Source organism: Sardina pilchardus, chromosome 9 (assembly GCF_963854185.1).
Source record: "Sardina pilchardus chromosome 9, fSarPil1.1, whole genome shotgun sequence".
Classification (NCBI taxonomy): domain Eukaryota; kingdom Metazoa; phylum Chordata; class Actinopteri; order Clupeiformes; family Clupeidae; genus Sardina; species Sardina pilchardus.
In genome coordinates this window covers 10080663-10105756 of record NC_085002.1, presented here as the reverse complement: position 1 = coordinate 10105756, position 25094 = coordinate 10080663, and the positions used below count along the sequence as shown (strand labels likewise).

The 25094-nt window shown below is 42.6% G+C and overlaps 3 protein-coding genes across 4 annotated transcripts; 1 reads left to right on the top strand and 2 right to left on the bottom strand.

Annotated features, from left to right (window-relative positions):
* The first annotated feature begins 667 nt into the window (after nucleotides 1–667).
* On the top strand, nucleotides 668–2431 carry si:dkey-78k11.9 (P2Y purinoceptor 1). Its single transcript, XM_062545001.1, has one exon. It carries the CDS (start codon nucleotides 943–945, stop codon nucleotides 1981–1983), a length of 1041 nt encoding a protein of 346 aa, XP_062400985.1. The 5' UTR covers nucleotides 668–942; the 3' UTR covers nucleotides 1984–2431.
* Nucleotides 2432–4366: 1935 nt separating this feature from the next.
* Nucleotides 4367–7153, bottom strand: LOC134092517 (fibronectin type III domain-containing protein 11-like). Of its 2 annotated transcripts, none has more exons than XM_062545417.1 (2): nucleotides 7088–7153; nucleotides 4367–5413 (listed from the first exon to the last, which is right to left on the bottom strand). In XM_062545417.1, exon 2 carries the CDS (start codon nucleotides 5392–5394, stop codon nucleotides 4426–4428), a length of 969 nt encoding a protein of 322 aa, XP_062401401.1. In that variant the 5' UTR covers nucleotides 5395–5413; nucleotides 7088–7153; the 3' UTR covers nucleotides 4367–4425. The 2 variants fall into 2 exon arrangements, with proteins under 2 accessions (XP_062401401.1, XP_062401402.1); XM_062545418.1 differs by lacking the exon at nucleotides 7088–7153 and adding an exon at nucleotides 6018–6098.
* Nucleotides 7154–8300: 1147 nt separating this feature from the next.
* LOC134092648 (rac GTPase-activating protein 1-like) lies at nucleotides 8301–17952 on the bottom strand. Its single transcript, XM_062545673.1, has 17 exons — nucleotides 17791–17952; nucleotides 17392–17485; nucleotides 16480–16682; nucleotides 16175–16311; nucleotides 15913–15982; nucleotides 15689–15742; nucleotides 15464–15541; nucleotides 15161–15275; nucleotides 14218–14354; nucleotides 13494–13658; nucleotides 12843–12938; nucleotides 11463–11664; nucleotides 11024–11129; nucleotides 10364–10496; nucleotides 9913–10021; nucleotides 9505–9607; nucleotides 8301–8686 (listed from the first exon to the last, which is right to left on the bottom strand). The coding sequence occupies exons 2-17, from the start codon at nucleotides 17474–17476 to the stop codon at nucleotides 8623–8625; spliced, it is 1857 nt and encodes a 618-aa protein (XP_062401657.1). The 5' UTR covers nucleotides 17477–17485; nucleotides 17791–17952; the 3' UTR covers nucleotides 8301–8622.
* Nucleotides 17953–25094: the final 7142 nt, after the last annotated feature.

Below are 25094 nucleotides of genomic sequence, written 5' to 3'. Positions count from 1 at the left end.
GTTGTGTTGACCAGCCATGAACACTAGGTCAAATTCCTGGTTCGTTGTTGGTGGAATGAGTTGCCCAGTGCGTCCCTGCTTTTCTAGTTCTGGGTCTTTCAAGAGGTGTCTAAAGATCTGTTCAGCATACACTTCACCAATTAAGTGGTTCTTATGAGTTATGGCTATGTCTATTTATAGTATTGATTATTATTATTATTATTATTATTATTGATAGACAGTTGATGTTGACATTGTTATTAGTAATGTAGTCTACCAACTTTACTGTTAATTTCTAATTATTCTATCATATTTTGTAAGTCGCTTTGGACAAAACCTCTGTTAAATTCCATAACATAACCATAACATCTCAGCGCCACCCAGCTGTAGGCAACGGCAGGTTTCGCTAGTTCAAATGCACCTGCTACCACGCTAGCAGGATGCAGTGAGGGAAACATGTTAAAGGTTGGCCTAAACTGTATGCATAATATGCACAAATCATTTCAATTTATTACAATGCTATAAACACACAAAACGCAACGCATCCATTTAACCTGAAGACCAGGCTCTCTCTCTCTCTCTCTCTCAAAAAAAAAAAAAAACAGACGCAAATTCAGCAGTCCCTACCATGGGAACTAAACTATGCTAGACACACACCCACGACACACTTCCTGCCATCTACTGTACCCAGAGGTGTGTGGAGAGAGAGCAGCCAAGACATTAAAGAAAAGCCTACCTGAAACACAACACATGATAATCACAACATGAAGACAACTTGAAGACTGTCACTGCATCAAGGATTCAGTAGGTGAAATGTTCTATGCAAAAAAAAACATATCAAGGATGTAGGCGTAACGACGGTACCTTCAGCTCCTTTTGCAGTGCAACACGATGAATTCGAAAGTAAGATGAAGTGCGAGACTCTCGAACTGCAAATTCGTTCAATTGTTAGTGTGCAATTCCATGAGAGCTGAACACGAAGAGAAAATGGAGAACGTATCCGAGACGTTACATTTATCTGAGTGTAAGAGGATTCATATAAAATTTACTCACATTTTCTTGCCCACCATTTATGTCCTTGTGTGCGTAATTGGGATTGTGGCAAACGTCTGCGGATTGAAACTGGTGTTTAATCGATGGAGGAAACTTGGAGACATTAAATTTTTCATCTTGAATCTTGGCATTGCCGACTTACTGTATGTTTCTACGCTTCCGTTCTTAGTCAGCTATTACGCACATAACAGCACTTGGAGATTTGGAACTATATTTTGCAAGATAACACGATTTTGCTTCAACCTAAACCTCTATGGCAGCATCGGATTTTTAACCTGCATTTGTGTGTACAGGTATCTTGGTATTGTATATCCCATGAAAAGTAAAGGTGTTTTAAACACACGGCTCTCTGTGGCCATAAGTGCACTTGTTTGGATTTTGGTCATCGTTCAAATTACCCCAGATATGTTCTTTGACAAATCAAAGTTTAATTCCTCGGAATCCTGTTTTGATACAACTGGCGACAACCTCATCAAGGATTACCTGCCATACAGCATCGGCTGGACTATAACGGGATTTGTCATTCCTCTACTTGTCATAATTGTTTGCTACGGGCACGTGGCATTCGTCCTCATGACCAAGGCGAATATCAACACTTTGCTGAAGCAAAGGAGTCTTAAATTGGTCATATTTTTGACTGTGTTGTTTTCAGTTTGTTTCCTTCCATATCACATTTTAAGGAATCTTAATTTGTCTACGAGGATTTTGAAAATGGAGGGAATCTGCCACAAAACTTTTGACGATATTTATGTAGCCTATCAAGTCAGCCGAGGACTCGCCTGCTTGAACAGCGCCATCAATCCACTCATCTACCTGGTTGGGAACGACGAATTTCTCATGCGCTTTCACAATTTAAGTCAAAGAGCTCGAATGTCATTGTCGTATCTGAGTGGTGTTGTAATTTACCGCAAACCACGGGAGATGGATTCAACGGTAAATACGGAGGCATAGCCTATCCTAACACTGGTACTTTATTATCATCTCCTTGAACTTTCAGGACTTGCTTGTTCGAACTGCAGTTGATGTCATGTTATTGCACTTGTAATAAATAACAATAACAAATAACAAAACAATAACAAAATAAATATAGGCCTGTAGTGTTAAATAGTTTGTAAGGTCTACATACCACCTACTTTTTACATAGCTTGTTTTGTTTGTCATTCTACTATTCAAATGTTTGACTGTTGGATCTGTTCAAGTATGATCGGCGCCTATCTTTCCCCATGATACTGAGGAGATGTTAGTTCTGTGTCAGTGTGTCTATCTTTCCCCATGATGAGGAGATGGTACTGTATGACTTGATACTTGTTACAGATGTCCAATCTAATGAAGCAGTTATGTAGCCTGCTGTATGTTTTTGTGTGAAAAAGATTGTGGAATAAAAGTTGTTTCCACACTGCCAGTGCTCTATCATCAACAAGTTACATAGTAAATGATGTCCAAAAATTAATATAAATTATTTCCCATCTAAATTAAATGAGCCATTTAGGAAACCAGCGAGACAAGCATCACTGCAGACACCAACTCTGTTATTCTATTTCTAGTTATTACCTCCGCCAAGGGAGGTTATATTTTCATTGGGGTTTGTTTGCGTGTTTGTCTGTTTGTTGGCAAGATAACTCAAAAAAGTTATGGATGGATTTCGATGAAATTTCAGGAAAGGTCTGAAATGACCCAAATCCATTACATTTTGGGAGTGATCTGTATCACTGTCTGGATCCAGGAGACGGTTATGTTTTCTCTTGGCGGAGGTCTGCACTCTCGGAGTGCTTTTCTAGTTTTGTTATTGTGTATGTTGCAAGTGTCACATTACAAATGTGTGTGACTCATGTTTGTAGCATGTCTGTAACAGTATTTCCCATCCATTTTGTTTTATCAAATCCATCAGTTTAGCCAATGCTGTAAAGTCAGGTCAGCCACACATCTAATGAAACAGTCTACGAAACACCCTGATTGTACTTTTCCTGTTGAGTACCTTCTAATGTAGTCACCAAAATCCCCTCATAATCTGCTGCGCCAGCTCCTTGATACCATGATAATTGGTGTTAGAGGAGTAATATATGGGGTGGGGTAGAATTTTCTATACGATTTCTTTTAGTTTAATATTGGTTCACAGCCAACACATTTTTAAGTGTATTTTCTTCCTTCAGAACCCGTGATTTGTCATTTCAGCCCAAGAACCAGAGGTGAAGCCCAAAGACTTTAAACATTTCTTCCTCTGTATTTAGGTAATCTGCGTGGAACCATAACTTGAGTTATGTTATGTTATGTTTTGGGCCTCTTTTCCTCTTTCACTAATGGTCTCTGAAGTCTCTGGGGTCTCTCTCCAGTTTTTTTTCCATGTTTCACATGTAGGCACAGTGAATTAGTGAGTATGACTTACTCCATGACCAAATTGTTTACTTCCTTTGGTAAACTCACAAAACAGCACAAAAATAGCTTATCAGATAAAAAAGAGCATATTAGTCACTGGCAAGTAGAGTGCAGCTGCCAATGCAGTATAGGTTTCGGGTCTGTGCATGTTGCTGTTGTGGAGCTATTTATGAAGTGATTGTATGTATTTTTTTTTCAAGTTTCTGAAGTGACAACATCTCAGACATATCTCAGTCTGCATTACTTCACACATCTATAATGTCTACTGTATAGGTTTCCTGCGACAGCAGACCATGTTCATAGAGTATGTGTGAGGAAACACATTCTCCGGCTGTTTGTCTCGACAGTGGACCAGATTTCTGGTCTTTCCCCAGTACGTTTCAGTGGAAAACTTTGATTTAAGCAGTGGAAAGTTTTGTAGTTTGCATTTCCAGGAAATCAGTTGTTTCAGTCGCACACTGTCTAGCAACACATAGCAACGTGTTGCTCTAATCAGGTTATTCTGAGATAATTCTGGGTCGCCGGCTGCCATCTGCAGCATCACAAACAGGATATCCAAACCAATTAGTATTGTCTGTAATTCAGCACACACCACTCATCGCTTCCTTTTGTTTTCCTGAAATTTTATTTGGTTGACTAAATATGAAGCAGACTCATGCACTGGACATGGAAATCTGACATCCAAAGCCAAACTCAAAAATGTGCTTGCGGCTCAGACCTTACTGTGTGTAGGTGCAATGAATTTCATTTGATCGCTGCTGTTGACACACATCTGTGACTTTAAATATATTGTGTTAGATGTTGGGACTGAAAACAAAATCAGCTGTCAGTGTTGCATTAGTGGTAATATTTTCTCACAGATAGGCTGTTTTACAGTAATAATAATGACATTACATATCCCAAGGTAGAAAAATCCCCTTTTCTTCAAGAAAAACACACTGACACTCCAGTTAATCCAAAATGTAAATATAAATGTATTTAATTCCCATAGCTGTATATAAAACTTTGTCTGTGTGCCTCTCACCAGGGAAACAGTCTCCTTCTCTTGTCATAGCATTCATTCCCTCCTCCAAAGCTTGTGGACACGGTCCTGAGGATGATGCTGTCGTTCCAGAGACCGTAGACCAGGCAGCAGGAGTCCACCCTCTTGATGCTGAACTCATAGCAGCGGTCTGAACGCAGGCCCTCCACCTGGGCGCTGTAGGTGTCGCAGGTGACCGTGTTCACCTCTGTCCCCTCGGCCGCGCAGGTGGGCTGCAGCAGCTTGTAGTGCAGCTCAAACTGCTCCCGCGGGTCGGCAATCTCCGTGCCCGCCACGTGCCAGTGCAGGCTGGCCGAGTTGCCCGTGGCAAACGAGCGCTCCTTGTTGAAGTGCACGGGCATCTTGAGCACCAGCGCCAGGCGCACCTGCGGCACCTTGGCGCTGCCCATGTCGGAGATGAGCTGGTGCTTGGAATGCAGGCGCCCCGGCAACAGCACAGCGTCGAAGTCCGCCTTGGTGCGCAGTACCTCGTTCACCTGCCCGTGGATGGACGCGCCCTCCACCATCAGCATGGGCAGGTCGCAGCACTCCAGCAGGGCGTTCAGCCTCTGGCGCCCCTTCACCAGCTGCTCGTAGAGCTCCTCCAGCAGGCTCAGCTGGATCTTCACCTGGCTGTTGGCCAGCTTCTTCATGCGCTGCAGCTTCCACGGGTCGATCAGGTGCAGGATGGTGGAGTTGGACAGGTAGCTGTGCTCGCCCAGGGGCAAGTCCAGCCGGATCACCTCCAGGTAGTACGAGCAGCGGCGCAGCGTCTCCAGACGCATGCGGTTAGAGTGCATGACGGAGGGTGCTAAGTTCGAGGTCATTGTCTGCTGTAGGTGGTAGCCTACATCCATCAAGGCCTTCACCCTGTCGGCTTCCTCCGCCTTGTGGTCTCCTTTCTGGCCCATGGATCTGGTCCTCATTTTATGGCCAGGTATGATTGCTTCTGCGTCTGGCATGGACATCTTAGGCAATTTATCAAATCTGTGCAACAAAAAGGTTTAACTTACACTTAGTTTCAGTTGAACTTCAAAGCTGTGTTTCATAAGATTAGCAGACCGATAGCCTCTCTCATGCTGATCTGGTCAAACTATTGGACTGGTCATAATTATGTCAAGAAGTTTGTATCCTGGGTCCAGTTGTTCAAAAAGTTTAGGATTGGATTTGATCCAGATACAACCTTTACAGGATTCCGAAATCTGATTACCTGTGTTTCTAAATGGAACTATATCACAAATCTAACCTAGTGGCAGGGAAAACAGTTAGAATATGTGATAGCTTTGACTGTATTATCTAGAGACCACAAATATCATACTAAAACAATGCAAACATCCCCTTCCATTTTTACTTTCTGTCTGAATCCACCTTTCTGTTGGGATCAGGGTAATGTATCCTAATCCGACAGAAACGTTTTGAGTAAAACAAGTGAAGGTTTTTTTTTTTTTTTTTTTTTTTAAATCAAAACCAAGATTAGATTATGTGATCCAATCCGGTTTCAGGATCCTTTTTTCCTTTGCACAAACCATTCTTAAGATTTGACACAATCAATCAGATTCCTTTTGAACGACTGGGCCCAGTTCATATTTACCTGGATCATAATGGTCCAGATTTGGAAATCCCATGTTTTGCTATACAGGATCACCTGATATCCATCCATGATGAATCCCTCTTTTGCTTTTGAAAAAAACATTTCTTGATCCAATCCATTATCTGAAATCCCACTAGACTTTTCCCACTTTTACTTTTGAAAAACTTGTCCCTGGGCCCAGGATTTTGTTTGCTTTTGTTGTATTGCACTCTAGACCTAGGCTACATGATTTAAATGGAAGCAACTGGCGTGTTGAAACACCAAAGGAGAGTGCACATATCGCAGTGTTAGAGTTTTTCTCGATTGCTTTAATGCTTGTGTCGACCCTGACATCATTTTTCCAAAACACTTGGGGGTATTCCAAGTACGTGGTTTGGTGACAAACCTGGGTAAGTTCACTCCGAGGTGAACCTCCTAATAGATGAGCTGTATGGCTTCATTCCCCTAATAAAACAACACCATAGGGCTCCATAAGCCTCTCTTCAACTATGCCCATTGATCATGCCTCTTGTACAGTAGAAACATTTGCAAGAGCTGACTTCTGCTGTACAAAGGTGTTCATGAAGACCAAGTGGATGATTCTTTAAGCAGGTTAAAGCAATGGAGAAAAACTGTAATTTGTGCCTTCCAGTAATATCAGAATTCACTGCTAATTGGTTGTAAATGTAGGTCAACAGACAAAGTGATTGGAATATTGTAGGCTAACCAAAACAAAGACCAATAGCAAATTAAACAAAGCCAACATAAAGGCCATGTTTACTCACAGAATTACTGGCCCACTGGGCTGTAGCCAAGTTGCCCTTTCGGAGGTGACGCCCTGATAGGACTATAGCTTAATACAATTAGATTAGTTACTGAAGAAGAATGCGTATGACCGACTGTCCCACAACACAATTACTGATAGCCAACAGCGACGTTGAATGTTGGAAGGTCTGGGCAAAAACAGCAACAATGGTAGCCTAGGCTTGCCAGGCTACAACAATGGTAGAACCTAATCGAAACATGGGTAGCCTACCTGCGATGGCCTTTCCCACTCACAACATCGCCATTCCTAATAACCCATAACTTACCGTCTCGTGTCATTGCCATTGCATTAGCCTAAGAGGAAAAACTATCATAGCCTACCTGTAGCCTATCGTATGAAGAATTATGAGCTATAATTAATCTCGAAACAGGTCAAAAAAAGTTATTATTGAGGTCGCATAGTTACACGGAAGACGCGCACATTGTGACATCTATCCATTCTTAAACCTTTTACCATAAAAACGCATGTCGCAATCGAACGGTACAGCATCTCAGCTCGCCTAACGTGGCCCATCATTTTTGCTCAATTTTAACTTTAAGAGGAAAATAAGCAGTCTAAATATCTGAGTAATGAATATGAATCGGTAAAATCCGAGAATGATTCCTCAGACACACGAGCGACAGGCTACAAACACGCACACGCACACGCACACGCACACAAGGAACACGACAAGCTTTTTCAACCATACATTTGTATTTCAAAGAAGATCTCAGAATTTGTCAGAGCAGCAACTATCAATACAAAACGAGACCAATGTGTAGATAAGATAGCCTACCAGAGCATGGAGTCATCAGAACAGAATTCCAATGCCAAGCCCGTTTTTTAAATCTTTACACAGTCCTTAAATGTTAGTTGCATGATTATAAAGGAGATATAGTTGAGATACAAGCAACAATTACTGATATTTTTAACAGAATAAAAGTGAAAAAGTCCCATTCCACTTTACAGACAAGGGAAAACATTGCACATCCCAAATATTTCACCACACACACACATTAAAAAAACAAAAACACAGAAATCAAACTTATTTTTGTGATTCTGTGATCAAAATCACAGAAGAGTGTAATTTCCTTAGATGAGCATCCTTCCTAGGTTCTATTCACTTTGGTTTCCTCAGAGTAGAAAAGGATCATCACCATGGTAACAGTACACATAGTATACTCAATCACCCTGAAAGGACCCCTCTCTGTTGTTAGCTCTTTACATAACCATAAATCCTTTTTTGTTGTTTCCGTGAAATGAACTTCGAGAAATAAGATTGACGTTAAAACTTCACTAAGTAGGAAGCTTGAATGGATGTGGCAATCACATTCTGTGAATTGAAATAAACAAAATAGTTTTAGCGTAGCTTTCTTTCCCATTCAAACACTGCAGTGTAAGGTTACATTAGTAGCAAAAAGTAGCCAACATTGCACACAACAACAAATAAAATGTTGCATCTTCAAAGAGTTTTTCTTTCTTTTTTTTTTTTTTAAAAAAAGAAAAGGAATACCACCTATTTGGGACAGCAGGATATTTCTTTAAATGGCAAGCTCTCAAATGGTTTCAATTAACCAGAGGTTTGCAGCTCCTTAGTTAGGTGTTCAATGTCTGATCTGGACCAAGATTCAATATAAAACATTAGTCATAAATATAGAAGGAAGTAATAAAACATGATTGTTAAAAAAAAAAAAAGTGTTAAAATATAGTATCCTTAAATATGGATATAATATGCTGGTAAATATCTGGAGTGTTGCATAGTAGGATAAAGTGCTGGCAGGATCTACAGTGGTGCCCCCAGCTTTGGTCCTTGGGAGTTCCTCATTTCAGCAGGGGAGAGAAGAAGTTGCCCTGCCGAGCAGTTGCCTTACTCCTGCTCCCAAAACTGCAACACAGACAGAGACATGTAGACAGAGACTCTAACTTTCTCCCATCATAGACACGCCCATGATCATTAACAATCATAACAAAACAGAGTATCATGACATCAACAATCCTAATCACCAATTCATACATCTATCTCCAAACTATATTATATTGCAGCTTAGGGTGACCAGATGAGAATGGATGAAATTCGGGACGGGGGGGGGGGGGTTACACAAACTTTCTTTGTAAACTGCAGCCCTTTTGATAAAACATAGCGCTTTAACAGTGCGTGTAGTCAGATCTTTCCATAACACTTGTTGTAACGCTAATAAGCCTAAAACATCAGCAACTTTCATTTTATACGACCAATCACTTCTCGTGGGTGCTCCCTGTCCTCACGGGCACGGCTGCAACTTGTGCACTCGTTTGCTTTTTAGCGGCATGTTCACCAGGTCCCGGAGATGCGTGAGCCTCCATGTCAATGAATGAAAATTAGGTTATTCTACTGTAAATTCGCGCGAGTAGGCTATGCTACACACATTTCCCCCCTAAGCAAACAGGCAATGAGCAGCCTTGAATGATTCGTTTTAATGCATCAGACAATAACTATAGGCTACTCGAGACTGCTATAATTTTCGGGACAATTAGGGCAGGATTCGGGATTCGGGACAACTGCTTGTATTTCGTGACTGTCCCGAATTTTTCGGGACGTCTGGTCACCCTATTGCAGCTCTACACTGTCACAGCATGAATTGGATCAGATGTACGGTTACAGAGACCAAGCTCTAGCACTGCAGTGCTACACAGAGGTGGGCGTGTTAAGGCAGACGGACTTACATGGGAGTACTGAGGGTGGATTTGACGCGCTGAGAGAGTGAGCTGGAGGAGGGAGTCTTGCTCATCTGACGCTCCGGTGTCGTCACCGGCCCCAGAATACTCACTGTACAGACACAGGAACACAACAGACGAACACATTGAGAAGGAACCCAAAGGCTCTATTCTCCTGGGAGAGACGTTAAAGGTTCTGCAAATAACCCATTCAAATTCCGCATGGAGCTTGACTACATAAGGGCATTCAATCATTCTCATGTGTGCTGTAAAAACATAATTTAGATTCCTTTTTTTTTTTTTTGGCAGCAATTTCAGTTTACAGCATTTCAGTTTACAGCACCTAAGCGTAAACAAAACGCTAACCGCAAGATACAACGAAATATGCGTTCAACGAGGCAATGAGAGACCGGGTACCTTTCTGTTCTGGAGTGTGGTAGCCATGATTGCCTAGGAGCACGTTGTCCTGCGCCATCAGGAACTGGCGCCAGTACTCCGCAGGAAGGCTGAGGAGCCTCTCCACCACCTGAAACCAGGCAGATGAAGGAGGACAAATCCAATACTTTATTACACTTCCCTTATCAACTAAATAAATTCATCTCAAAATGTCTAATCTAGAAATAAACACAACTGCACTGACGACATAAGACAAAATGATTGTGTTTTTTACTGCAGTCTGATTTAATTATTACTGATGATCGTGACAATTATATTATTAATATTATTACTACTGCTACTACTGATAAGATCCAGACCACAAACGTGATGTTTGCAATATCAGAAATGGTCCACCACGTTCTCATTCAATGCTTGCACATAAAAGGTTCAAGTATCCAATCAATGCCCGGCTCCTCTATTTGATGCTTACCCTGGGCTGACGCTGAGTATCTGTCAGGAGGGTCATGTGATCGGGGTCGGTAACAGCATGGCCGACGATAGTAGGGCCAAAAACTCTGGCCAGGTTGGTGCTGTCCATCTTAGTGTCTGGACTCAGGGCCACCCTGAATAACAGTCATAGTCAGACAGGTCAATTAAGGTCAAGCCCACAACCGTTTTGAACAGCTTAAAGGTGTTGGCACACTGTCAATACCCAACAAAAATCCCTAAAAGTTAGTAGTTGTTGGCTGTAGTCTGTAGAATATTCAGTAAACCAACTTCCAGCACTTTGCATTAACTGAAAAGAAAGACTTTCAGACAAGTCAACCTCCATCCAACAAACTCAAACTGATGGTGCACACTGACTGCTGGTGTTTGCTGACGTTTGTTAGCACACTGTTATGTAACCTTCTCACACAGAGGCAATCAGTCTCGATCAGACAGGCAGTTCAGTAAACACACACACACCTTTTTATCAGGTCTGAAAATGTCAGTGTATTGGAGTTTAATTGACCATGTCTATCCAACATCTAGTAAATGTCAGTGTAATAGAGTTAAATTAACCATGTCTATCCAACATTTAATAAGGTTAAGGAGCAAAAAAAAAACCAAACAGGCTTTTTGAGAGTTAGCATGGAGTGACTTCACTCACCGTTGCAGATGCAGAACCAGGAAGGCCAGAGTGTCTCGGTTGGCCTGGGGCAAATCACTGATATTCTGGTACATTGCTGCTATGCTGTTGTCCTCATCAAGAATTTCTACACAATGCAGATGGGATTAACCATTTTTTTTTTAGATACAGTCAGCAACATCTTCCTAAAATCCTTCATTCAGCCTTTCCTCCATACACATGTACTGTACATGTTCTCTGTGTATAGTAATTAGGGATGCTCCAACATATCAGCCCAACATCAGTTTCGGCCAATACAAGACTTGTTGATATTAGCGGTCTACGCATTTGATATAGGCTATCTATGAATGTATTCAGAAACAAACAAACAAACATTGGTCATTGTCATTTTATGCTTCTGTAGTGTTTTCACAATTGTTGCATCCCCTAGTATTAATCGAAATGTCATGAGCTTTCTCACCTGCAGCCTCCATGAAGGCACGGTTGAGCCGGCAGGTGACCAGAGGCTCCTTGAGCTTCCGCAGGAAGTCCTTGAGCAGGCCAGTGACTGCATGGATGTCATCAACACGGCCCAGAGGAGGAGCACTGTTCCCTCCGCGCATAAAACGTTCCTTCAGGTCCCGCACCACACGGTCAGAACCCGAAATACGGTAGAGACCAGTCTACACAGCAGGGGACAGAAAAACACCAAACCACACTTATATCTACAGCTGAGCAGGCCACATCCTACACCTTATAAGCCAATAAGCAAGGAGAGCAACAAGCAATCAAACTCAAGTGGAAAACTAAACGTAGAGCGCATGAAGGAAGTTTTTGCTGGTTGGCTTAGGACAGTCTGCCTCCCTCTGGTCAAAGATGGAATTGTAGGCATGAAGGAGTCTACCAAACCATCACACTTTCTGTGTCTGTGTAAGATCCCAATGGCATGAGTATCCAAAACATAACATGATGGTTGAACTTACTGTCTCACTCTGCATAAATAAATCCCCATAGTGAGACAGAGTTGCAAGCTGTATGCATTAAAGGGATTATCCGGAAAAAAATGCACTTTAGATCAATTTACGGATGGTTGGGAGTACATACGTTGAGTTGACATCAAATCATGTCATTGGGATGTGTTTTGAGAGAGTTTGATTTTACCGTTTTTAGCCAAAACTCGTTAGCCTGGAAGTGACCCAGGCATGTCCTTTCGCCGCTACAAAACGCTATTTTTATACCTCTTCTACTGTTCCAAACAACGTTACACTTACGTGGTAGTGAGTAGAGGGTCCCTAAAGCCAAACCGAAGTATCCCGAGGTCTTTATGTGGTCGGATAGAGAGTTCAGAATGAATTTAATCAAGCCAGTACCTTTCCGGAAATGTCGCTGCTGCAGCTGGGGAACACTTTAGCAACACTTCAGCAACATTTCCGGCGGATTTGATGTATGTACTCCCAATCATCCGTAAATTGATCTAAAGTGCATTTTACTCCGGATAATCCCTTTAAGTAGAGACATGTGTTTGGATGTGTTTACACACAGTGCTTGCCCTTATTCCAAATTTAAATTCCAGACTTTTTCTACACAATCTCCTTGAAGTTTTGAAAGACGGGTGTACAGTGATTTTGACCGTTGACCATTTTGCACTTTGTCAACGTTTTATGCATGAATTAAATTTGACTATAACTATATTAATCATGAATTATTACAACTTTACATTAAAGTTAAAACCTTCACCCAATTTTCCACTCTATCAATACTTTTTTGTACTTCTGGAGAACTGACATTTAAAATTTCATATTTTAGCTCCCTGTTAAAAAGTCCTGCTGAGTGAATGTGTGAGGTTGCCCAGTTGATTTACCTCATGCAGTCCCCTCTGCTCAATCTCGTTGACACACTGGATGACCAGTTGTGGGATCATAGGTCCATGGGATGGAGCATAATCACTCAGATAGCCCTGTGAAGAGATAGTGAGGGAGAAAACAGATCACTTAAAAAGCTAAGTCTTTTAACAATATTGCTGACAATGTGGTGCAATAAAAGTTTTATTGCATTTTCATGGGGTTTTCAACCTGATCCCCAAAACTACATAGACCACAACCTCCCTGCCAAGTGGGCCATTCCGTGTCAAATCAGATAAGGTTGTTGCTGCACCGTCTCAGATTTTGGTTAAAACTTGTATCACTGGGTCCCAAAACCAGGGCCTGTTAAATATTTCTGCTCAAATCTTAAATCTTAATTTGTTTAGCCTTTGAATGTATTTTAATTTTACAGTCTGGAAAAAAAAATTATCTTGAAAAGTACTAATCATAACCAGCCCAAACTTTGCAGGATGGAAGACAAATAATGCTCTCAGCACAACTGACTGAACCAGGTTTGTTACTTTTTAAAAATGCAGTATTCTATTAATGTGGTCCCAAGAGATGTATACACGGGCATGAGTATACTGGATGAATAAAAGACTAAAACTAAGGGAGGTTGCACCTCTGAGTAACATCTTTGCATTAGGTACCTCAACATTCTTGGTTGGTGTAGCAGAGCTGATGGGGTTGCAAGGCAGAGGGCATTTCTCCCGGCACTCAACATGCGCCACCACTCGGCAGGCCTGGCACTTCAAAGACAGCTTGCCAAACTTGATCCTCTTGCCACAGGGAATGCAGCTCTCAGGCTTGATGACCTAGAAGATTCATGCACAAGGAACATGGACCATTATGTCCAGTTTAGTTTAGTTTGCCTTTGACAAAGTGATAAACTAGTAAGCAAAGACAAACATTCACGGGGATGACAAAACATTACAAAGTTGGAATCAATTGATAAGAAATCAAAAACAAAATCTATCAGTTTCCAGGACATTTCATGAAAAGGCAACTTCATGAATCATACAAAAAAGGATAAAAAGTCCGCACACCAGTATAGCTCCCAGTGATAATTTATTGAAGCAACGTTTCGAGCAAGCCTGAGGAAGAGTGTATTGCTTGAAACGTTGCTTCAATAAATTATCACTGGGAGCTATACTGGTGTGCGGACTTTTTTTATCCTTTTTTGTATGGCCTTTTTTGAAGTTCCGGCACCCAGGTTGAATAGGATGTGCGTGGATTGTCTACTTTTTATTAACTTCATGAATCATTACATAAGCTCTTTCCGGTGTTTAAAAGGAGCATAGCCATCACTCCTCATGTTCTTAATGTGAAAAGTACCTCTAAGCAAGCGATTATCACATCCTGTTATAATGTTACCGTTTTGGAGACGAAGGTGTGGGCTTTCTGTGGCATGCTGGCTTTGGCAGTGGTGGGGGTGCAGACCACACTAGGTGCGGCACTGGGGGCATCACTGACACACGACATCGTGTCTGTGTCCGTTTCCCAGTGAACAGCTGGACAGAGGGAATGAAGAAAACAATGTCTACAGTAAACCTTTATGATACAAAACATGGCAGTGCATCTCTCAGGCAACACCGTCCATTACCACTATGCATTAGCCATTAAGGACAGCATATCACATAAGCTAGCATGATTCCCAGTGACTGAAGTATAGGAGATCTGTTTAAAGACTTTAAAGGGATAGTTTGGGTTTTAAGACACGAAGTTATATGGGTTCCCTGTCAGCAACGTTGTGCATCAGCACTGACTTACCCCCCGACAGCGTCCTGTGAGCCGAGATCCAGCCGGTTTTTGATCGTTTTTGATGCTGAAGAAAGAAGTCCGGCAAGTTTCTGGGGTCACGAAAGTAAAGTGTTTTTCTCCTCAAAACCATATGCGTTCAAAAGAGTGATATATTTGCACCACAAAAACGTTGTCCAGCTGTCAGTAGCACGCAGTGATAGGAATCGAGAAAATAGTGGCAGTGATAACGAGGTTTGAATTTTTCCTGGACAACGTTTTTGTGGTGCAAATATATCACTCTTTTGAACACGTATGGTTTTGAGAAGAAAAACACTTTACTTTCGTGACCCCAGAAACTTGCCGGACTACTTTCTTCAGCATCAAAAACCGGCTGGATCTCGGCTCACAGGACGCTGTCGGGGGGTAAGTCATTGCTGATGCACAACGTTGCTGACAGGGAACCCATATAACTTCGTGTCTTAAAACCCGAACTATCCCTTTAAAGACAAATGGTCATTATTTTTCTTAGGATTTCATATGGCACTCTCTATGCGGAGTGTAGCCCTGTCCTGCTCACCATTCCTGGTGCCGTGGACTCTGTAGGGGATGGCCTGAATAGTGGACACTGCCTGAATCGGGCCTCCATCAGCAGGCACAGTCAGAGTAGTCTTTGCCACGATGGACTCATTTCCCTAAAGACACAGCAAAAGACAATAAAACCGATCAATGTTACATCCTCCATACTTATTATGATTAAGGTAATCATTAGTTGAAGGTGGGGCAATTTCGGGTAATTTCCCGATCCCACCCCATTTCTCTTTCCCACTTGCAGCCTATTACGCTTCACTGTCCTCAATCAATAAAAGACAAAGAGACACACCTTTTCCGACTTGCGGCCAGTTGAGCGGGATCTCTTTGGACCATCTGAAGGACCTTCCACATGTAGGCGTGAGGAGCGCTGCGGACACACACACACACACAGACAGACACACACATAAACAAAGCATACACACATCCAACAGAACACCGTACCCATCACTGACAACCTGTTCCTGGCCTCTGAGTTCCTCTGGAGAGGACAGAAGAAATTTAAAGCATCACTCACTCTTTTCTGTCTCTTCCTCAGCCTGACCGTGTGGATTGCGGAGGAATCCCAGTCCTGGGAGGAGGGCAAAGTTAAAACCAATGAAATAACTGCAACTCAGTATCAAAGTTAAAGCGGGACACTGCATTAGCATTATCAAATGTATGAGTGTGTGTGTGTGTGTGTGTGTGTGTGTGTGTGTGTGTGTGTGTGTGAATAAATGAAAATGAATAAGGTAAGGTTACCAGAGAGTCATCAGTTTTATCATAGCTGATATCTGACATGATGGAGGTTGACTCATCAATCCGTGTCAGCCTGAAAGGTTTAAAATGAAATACTTAAGACTCAAATGCGCATTCTGGTGTGAGATCACAAAATATGTTTTGTAGTGGTATTTCATTTTAAAAGTTTACAATCTACAATTGGAATAAACAGCATCAGTAGCTGTATTGTTGTTTTGTGTGTGTGCTTCATTTAGTTTAAGGGTGTGGGTATACATTACTGTACCTTCGACTGTTGTTAAGGTTGGCTGTGAGAGTGCGAGCATTCAGGAAGGCCAAAGCAGACCGTTGCTCCTCGTTAAGCTGTAGGCTGGTAGATCCCTCACAGACCAAAAGGTCCCGAATCAATTGGATCTGACGATCCTGCAACACACCAGACACAGACCATCAGAGGTGCAGAACTAACCAGCTATTCAGCAGTTTTACATTAGACACTTTACTCTGTAGTACCCAACAATCGTACACCATCAGTGTTTGCATATACACACACACACACACACACACACACACACACACAGATGTGACACTCACCAGTTTCTCGCACTCTGCCTCGGCCTTCTGGCGGCGTCGGACCTCCACATCTACCTGGTTGCGGGCGTGCTTCAGCTTAACCTCTAGTGCCCCCCGCTCAGCTTCGGCTTTGGTCAGCATCTCTCGGCAGCCGCCAAGTTCTTCTTCCACACGAAGCCATTGGCCGCGGCAGCGCTCAAAGCACATGGCCATCTGCAGGAACTCTGCATTGCAACAAAAAGGAACTCTCACACCTACAGCCTCTTCACCTCCATATAAAACAAACCAAAACATGCCCATCAGAATGAATTCTCACATCTGATTCCTAGAGGCTATTAGTGGTTCTCTGTGGGGAATAGAGACATGACAGAACAGGAGGACATTTTTTTTTTTTTTGTGCCTGTCTTTAATAATGCCTGTTTCTTTAGACAAGGAAGACCATATATTCAAAACAAAATAGCCACACACAAACATAGGAGTAATAAACAGACCGAAATATTAATTAAAATAACATCTGGGTCCAGTGGACCGAGTCGGGAAATGTAATGTGGAAACAAAATTCGAAAAAAATATCTTAACGTTGAGATTTTGCTGGATTGATTGATAGGGTCAGGTGGGTCTTGAAAAATTGGAAAGTGGGGAATGACCATAGGGAATGACAGATAAAGTTTGAGAAACACTTGGCTAGGCAGAAATCTCCCATAGGCTCTCTGGACCTTCTCAGACAATACATTGACCGCTCTAGTAGGCCATTTTAGTATTTCTAGTACATTTCTGTAATTTGTCAGCAACAAATAGTGGGGCAGTTATTTGCTTTGACACGTGAACTATATTGAGGTCATAAAGCCCAGCAATGCTGTTGATTTCTATTTGAATCCAGCAAGTGATACCGGTGTAGTTTCGGGCAACAACGCCTCCTGATCTTTTACTCACGCGGCTCGACTCCCTCGATGAGCAGGAGATCAGCGTACGCGCGCATGTTTTCCAACAAGTTGAGCAGGTTTGGTGCGGCTTCCATGGCGCAGAGCTGGAACAACAAAAAATCCTCCAGAACGTTAACCCAGACCAAGTCGAAACGTACTCCTCTCGCTTCGTCAAATTACGTTAACGTTAGAGCATGGTGACTATGAAATGAGAATGTACATTCAATGTGAGCAACAACGCTAAGGGTGTAAAACATTTCAGTTATAACGTAGTGACATTAAGTAGACATCAGGGGCAATTAAGCCGTGTTTTGAAATGTAGACTAAAGAATCCCACGCGAGCCTAAAAATACGTTTAGCCAAGCGCTAAAGTGGCATAGGCTAACCTACATGTTTCTGAGCCACTTACCGTGCGAGACGAACAATCAGTAGGCAAAATGAGGTGGAGAGTGTCTTAGTATTTTCTTTTTTATTAACAATCTACTTCTAAAACGACTTCAAGCTATGAAAAACTGTGAGCAAGTTTACATTGTTGCATTCACTTCCGCAGACCAGAAAGTCTTTGGTTGTATTTCAAATCCGCCCGCCAAACCAAAATGATTGGTTGCAGTCGCGGTTTCGTCACAGCTCAAGAAAGGCATCCGGAAACGACTGCAGTATGCAGATTGGGCGATTGGGGCTGGGCTCAAATAGCAGCCTACTGTCTGTGTTGTTTAATAGCCTATTTCTCAGCCTATGTTCAAGAGATCATGAAAGACAGAAGTTGGATCCAATACAAGTAAGTTGGTCACTATGTGGCATACTACTGCAAGAAAAACAAAATATGGATTTATATTTCATGCTGTCCTTCCATAAAAGGGTAATGAATGGCGACACCTAGAACCTTGGTCATCATCAACCAACATGAAAGGTCATGCCAAGAGTAGAGAATGTGATAGGCCTAATAATATAGGTCTGCACTGCAGCACATTGATTATTCAGATTACATTACGTTACAGTAGGCCTAATATAGAAATAACCAGTTTACAGTAATGTTACAAACAAGCCTATAACCTGTCTGGCATGCATATTAAAATGTCATGTTCCATTTTTTTTTTTTTTTAGTTTCAGAAGGTAAGGCTTTATAGGGTTAAACCCTCTTCCTTGAGATTTTGTTGAGAAAATGTAAAAAATGTAACCTCGTTGGGTGGAAGAGATGTTTTTGTAAGTGACAGTCATCAATGCATATGTTGATCTGCTGTTCTTATGCACTTTTCATGTAAGTCACTTTTCTCTCAGACTTTTATGTTCCTAAATTTCACAGACATGTGTCAAGCCTATAATTGCACATTCACATAAACAACCTGTCGAATCTAGAGGCTAAGGAGAAAGTTGAGATGGCAGTGTGCTGGTAAACTGCTCTCCACAATCCAGAAGATGGCGCTAGAGATAACTAATATGACATGACAATATACGGTAGGCCTAGGGCAGCTTGGGTGAAAAGGACCCCTGCATTATTATGACCGTAGCAGCCATAGGCCTGTAGGTTTAGTCGGGATTGTTTTGCTTACTTATTTATTTAACTATTTATTTGTTTATTTATTTATTCATTCAGTCATTTTGGGCTGCATGAAACTTTGATGCATGAGCCACTGATTGTTTGTTTTGACCCATTGTCCACCCGCCCCAAAAGGAGGATAGGGCCAAGGGCAGATACAGTTTTCTGAGAATCGTAGGGCCTTGGTCTTGGATGACCATTTCTTTTTATGTTGGTTTCAAGAGGCCATCTCAGCCCACTCCATAAACACTCATTTGTGGTTTAGTGCCACCTAGTTAAAAATGAAATAGCAAAAATGAAGTGTACAAATTAGTTTTAATCGCTGGCATCTTTGGCTGACATGTTCAAACCTGCACAAAATGTGTAGTATGTCATTATGGATACATTTAGTGGATCATTTTGACACCGTCTGAATGCATTTCTGGTTCATTTTCAGTTTTCTGGAATGCTGTTCATGGGGGGCCATACAATGAATTCATTTATGTGTACATTAAGTGACCGTTCGCCAGTTGGCTTCTAGATGGTGGAGTTAAGCAAAAGGGTTGCTGGTACTTATTACATTTCTACAATTCAATTCAAATTTATTCATCCTCAGGGGGAAATTAAGTTTAGGAGCTGGACAGCCCTGGGGACAAAGGTCACCTTCCTCCTCTGGGTCTTACAGCCTTGACAACGGAGTCTGCGTCTTGAGGGGAGCCACTCAAACATCGAAGACATGACGCGATGGATCTCGAAGGATAGTTTCACGAATCCTGCATGATATCTACTCAGCTGACTCTGAGGCCTGCAGTTATGGGTAATGTATCACACTTCGCGCATCGGCGCCACGTCGCTTCGGTGCGTTCAGTGGCACTTTTTTGACCGACCAGGGGAGACGAGAGCCTGCCATGATAGTCCGACTGCTTTTCTGCTGACGGTCGGCCGGTCGGGTTGGTGTGTTTAGGCCTTTACAGGTAGCAGGTCTGCTGTTTGCATAGAGTGGACAGAGCTGTCAGGGATGCCCAATAATTCTGGAAGAGACTTTACCAATTTGATGTAACCTGTTTTGAAGACTAATGCCGTAAAAGCAACACCTGAAGGAAAAGGTTATCACACTTTCAATGAGTGAGTAGTAGTAGTAGGATGCCCTTATGTCAAATGATCTTAGTTTCCTGAGCAAGTACTGCCACTGATGGCTTTTCATCAGAATTTCCTCTGTGTTGGAAAACTTCAGCTGGTTGTCAAAAATAGTCCAGAGATATATGTATACTCCTTTACTCCAAACTGCCTTTGCTGGGGGGGGGGGGGGGGGCAGTTTGGAGGCAGTTTGGAGGCACATGTAGGCACACATCCACACACATAAACCCAAATACACATAAAGATACACACACACACACACACACACACACACACACACACACACAGTACACATGCATGCACACAAATGCACACACACAGGCATGCATATATGTGCACGCGCGAACACACACACACATACACACACAAATAAACACACCCACACAAGCATGCACACACACACACATACATACACACAGTCACAAGCAGATGCACACATTCATGGAAGCACACATACTGTATACACAAAAGCAAGCACACACATGCACACATATTGACAAGCGTGATTTATTTTTGCGGAGAGAATGTGCAGGGCTGATCAGTGGCCATATGTTATACCGCTATGCAGTACATCTAGTTTAAAACATGCCTCTATCTCAGGTCTGCCTAATAAACTTGGTTTTCTTTAAGCTAAGTTGTATCAACAGAAATAATTGAGTATGGCAGCAACAGAGGTATTCCCTAAGGCAGATGCCAGCAAGGCAAGCAAGAATGCCCTAGACATTGTGATGTAACAACAGCCCAGTTCGCACCCATGAAATAAATGTGCAGCAGGGGGATGACGTTGCCTTAGAGACGACCATTTTTTTTCCTGAGTCGCCTTTCCGTCTCCCACCACATGTGGCATTTGCCAGGCATAGCCAGGGAAGCTCTCCCCAGAGCCAAGGCTGGGATGGGCCTGCCGTCCTTAGATAACCATGCGACACGCACATTTGATATCTAATATGTCTGTCCCTGTCTGAGCACCAGGGAAGATTTGTGATGGCCAGTTCTAAGAAAGCAAATGATAGGGGCACACATCTGATGGCGATGTTTGATCAGGTATGCGTGCCTCTCCAGAAATGTGCGCCGCTGCAGAACCGCAAAGAGGCGATCAACATCCACGTGACTGATAGTAATGCCGGCGCTGCTCTAATTTGCTCCACTTTCTACTGCTGTCAATGAAGCGCCGTGCAGTGAAAAAGGTTCACTTGCCCGCTGCTGTCCGGCAAAAACAGAGGAGCTAGCCCATGACCTCTCGACATAACAAAGAGATATTCTGGTCGGCTGTCCAGCATACATCTCTATTACCAATTTATGGCCAGTGACACAGTCAAGCCTTGACCCCAACCCAGTATAGGAATACAATGTGTTTTGGCATTCAAGGTTTTTTAGTGAATAACTTGGTAGTCCTTTGGAGTTCCCCCTTTGGATTCTTTTTTTCTTTTGTCAGCCACAGCAGAGTGAAATCATATCACGAAGTTGCCAGGCACCAGGCTATGTGCTAATCCAAGAAAGGGCCATGCCGCCAACCCACACTCTGTCACTTCTAAGTGGCATTATTGATTTCATGTGATGGAGGTCTATTTTTAAACATCTGACCAGACTCTTGTTGGAAACACTCTCATGATCATACCCTCACCAACCAGCCACCCATCTCCACACACACACACACACACACATACACACACACCACCCCTCCTCCCAGCCACCACACACAGTCTGGGGAGATAAAACTTGACACCCCCAAGGAACATGCTGTGCATATGTCAGGACTCCACTGACTGGTAGGGGTGTGGCACTACCACTGCTGTGGAGGCAGGCCCACATATTCAAAGTCGACCCCTTGTTCACCTGGTCATCCAAACAGTTATTTTTTCATCTGAAAACAATTTATATGTGTGAAATATGTTGACTGTTCAGACACAATTTTGATTCAAAATGACAATCAAAATGATGTTAGTTTCATATTCTCATTTTTATTACACATTTAGTTTTAACATTGATGGTAACACCAAGGAAACTATTACAAAACTTATTTTTGAAATGATTAAGAAAGAGATCAAATTAGTATCAGCATCACCATAAATGTACAACTTACACGTTTTGAGAATGTTTACATATAACTTTGAACAAATTGATTCAGGAACACACCATAATGTGGTTTGCTAAGTAAATGCAAACGCTTGAAGAGAGAGAAAGAGAGAGAGAGAGAGAGAGAGAGAGAGAGAGAGGGAGAGAGATATGTTTAGAGCAGGTGCCAAGGCTGTCCTCGACACCTCGAGTTGGAGGCCAAATGTTAAGGTCCAGTACAGGGTGAAATTGCACCTGATCCAAACCTGCTGTATGACCCGTATGCAGGGCTACAAGGGCTTAGCATTCTCCTCCAAGCACTCTGAGATGCCTGGAGCCATAGTGCACAATCTCCCCAAATATAGTGTCCATGCTGCCGTGCTCCATTCCAAGCCGCACATTATTCACCCCCTAGCTGTGCTTAAGCTTTAAACAGCAACACATTTCATTCATGCAAGTCCATTATTATGTCTTTCAACACGTTATGTGCTGCATGTCTTTATACTGCAAACGAAAATGCCGCATTCTGCTTGAGTTGCAGCTTCTTCGGTACTGGAACAGGGCCTAATAATCTGTGCAACCTTATCATAGCTTCATAGCTAAGTCACATGTTTGCGTATTGCTCATCCGTTGTCTGGGATGGCTCAGAGCAACTGCTGCTGTGTGGTCGTCAGTGCTATCAACAGCAGAGAGCTTGAATTCAAGTCCCTCTTTCTTTGCCAGAAATCTTTGCAAAAATTTCCCCTCAAAAAATGGTATCATACAAAATGAGCAAAATGCATATTGTCATGAAAACTGATCACATTGCTCATGCATAAAATGCACCTTGGATATTGCCCATGTTTACTGGTCAAAACCTCTGTCCTGATCTTGATTCATACGTGAGCATGTGTGGAAAACAAAGTGTTGGTGCTGTATAGTGTCATGCAGAACATGTGATTTGCCCAGATCTAACACAAGTCCTAGAGTGCAGTGAGTTTATTTTTAGCATGCACGGTGATTTATTATCACGCTCTAGGCTGGAGTGTGGATAGTACTGCTTGGCTTGCACAAAGTCATTCCCGGCTTCATGTTAAATGTTCTCAGCGGTGCATGTGTGCCTTCATAAATCTGTTTGGCTGTATTGCTTGGACACTTGAATGTGTTGAACACAAACCATATTCCCTTACTCCTCATTGTCCCTGGGATGAGTGGTGTTAAGAGATTAGGCTTGGTTATGACCGACGCATTCTGGTCTTCACACCGGAGAGGAACCACATCAAAACCTGAGCCGGTGGGTCTCAATTGTGATTGCATGTGTATCTAATGTGACATGCAGTCATGCCCACGAAGCACAGCTAAATTGGTGGTGTCCTGTGAAATTCAATCTGCTGTCCACCTGCAGTCCACAAATAAAACGTGCTCTGTTCATTGTGCTGGACAGAAGGGACGACTGCCATGGTGCACTGATTCATTAAGCAGCTAACGAAGCCTCACTGTGACACTCTCCTTCTCACAATCTGTACATAAACAATGTATTGGAAGGTTAGCAAACCTTTTAGATGAACCGTATATTTTCAAGAGGGTCCACCACAAGTATACAGAAAAAAACAACACGTAAAACAGATCAGCATGAATACACTCACAGATACCTAGACAAAAAAAGCTCTTGCAGGCCTATAGCAACTCACTTACACTTGCTCCCCTACACCAAAAACCCATGAAGCAAATAGTTGTAAATGGTAAATGGTCAGTACTTGAGGGCACATTTCGAAGTGACTCATACGGAGAGATACTGCTGAACCCCTTTTGTTTCCCATTTCCGACATGTGCGTCACTATAGAGTTGCCAGTGAAACTCTCTCCCTGTGGGAAACATTCGGTCCTTTGCTCGTCCAAAAGAGCCCATTCAGTTATGTCTTTCATCTGCAGCAGACTCTAATGCAGGGCCCGCTGTGCCCACACTCTCAGAAATGTCTCCAAACAAGAGGAGAGGAGGGGCGCGAACAAAAACCTTAAAAACGACCATTAAAATGGAGGGAGGAGAAGGGGGGAGGAAAGACTAGGACCTCTGTGTCAAAGGCAAGTTCTCGTTGGGATGTTGTGTGGCCCTTTTTTGTGTAATGTTGCTGTGAACGTGACCTTGATTGTTGCCCCAGGCTGTTTTGTGTGGAGCCCATGTTCCGTAGTAACCGGGGGATGGCGTGACATTTGTGAATCGAGCTGTTGTCTCACTACTTCAGCCCTGTCTCAGGCCCCCCTAGATTACGCCCAGAATCCTTCTGCTGAAAAATCTCATTTCAGACCCAAGGCTAAAAAGCTAAAGCTGAGCAAAGTCTTGCTAATTCATGTTGCTGTTCATGTTTTTGATTTTGCCATAATTCTTGACTGACAAGATGTACTAGTTCTTACAGGCATCAGCTAAGTGTTCTGGAGACAGTCACACAAGTGTTTTTTTTAGAAGACTAGACAGCACCTCCATTTCCATTCTGTATTGTGATACCCAGGGAAACAGATGCCATAGTAAAGACGTCTGATCCTTTCTGTCAGCCCCTCCACAGAAAGATTTATACAGCTGTCCCACCATGTTCATCATACCATCCAGTGAGCACCAATTACAGTCGAGCAGTTAGTATAATGTTCAGACAACGTCCCACCTGCCTGTGACATAACAAGTGCTGGGCCCCCTGGATAAATGTTGCATAAAGTTTAATGTAGACTGGTGCCAAGAGAGGAAGTGGGCCTACAATTCAAAGCCAGGTGTAAAACCAGAACACATTGCATTCCTGTCAAAAACAAGGTGTTTGTCTAAAGCTATAGCAAGCTCACTAGCTATTTTCAACAATAGCACTTTGCGCTAATAAAATGCTTGTTAGCAAGTTGTAAATGTTGACTTTAGATTTTTGTAGGGTTCCTGGACCACAAATATAGCGACTACATGGTGGCTAGTTTGAGTAACAGGTGCATTTATTTCAGATGAATTTGAAGTATTAAACAAAGTATAGCCACCTACAAGACAAGTGGCATCTT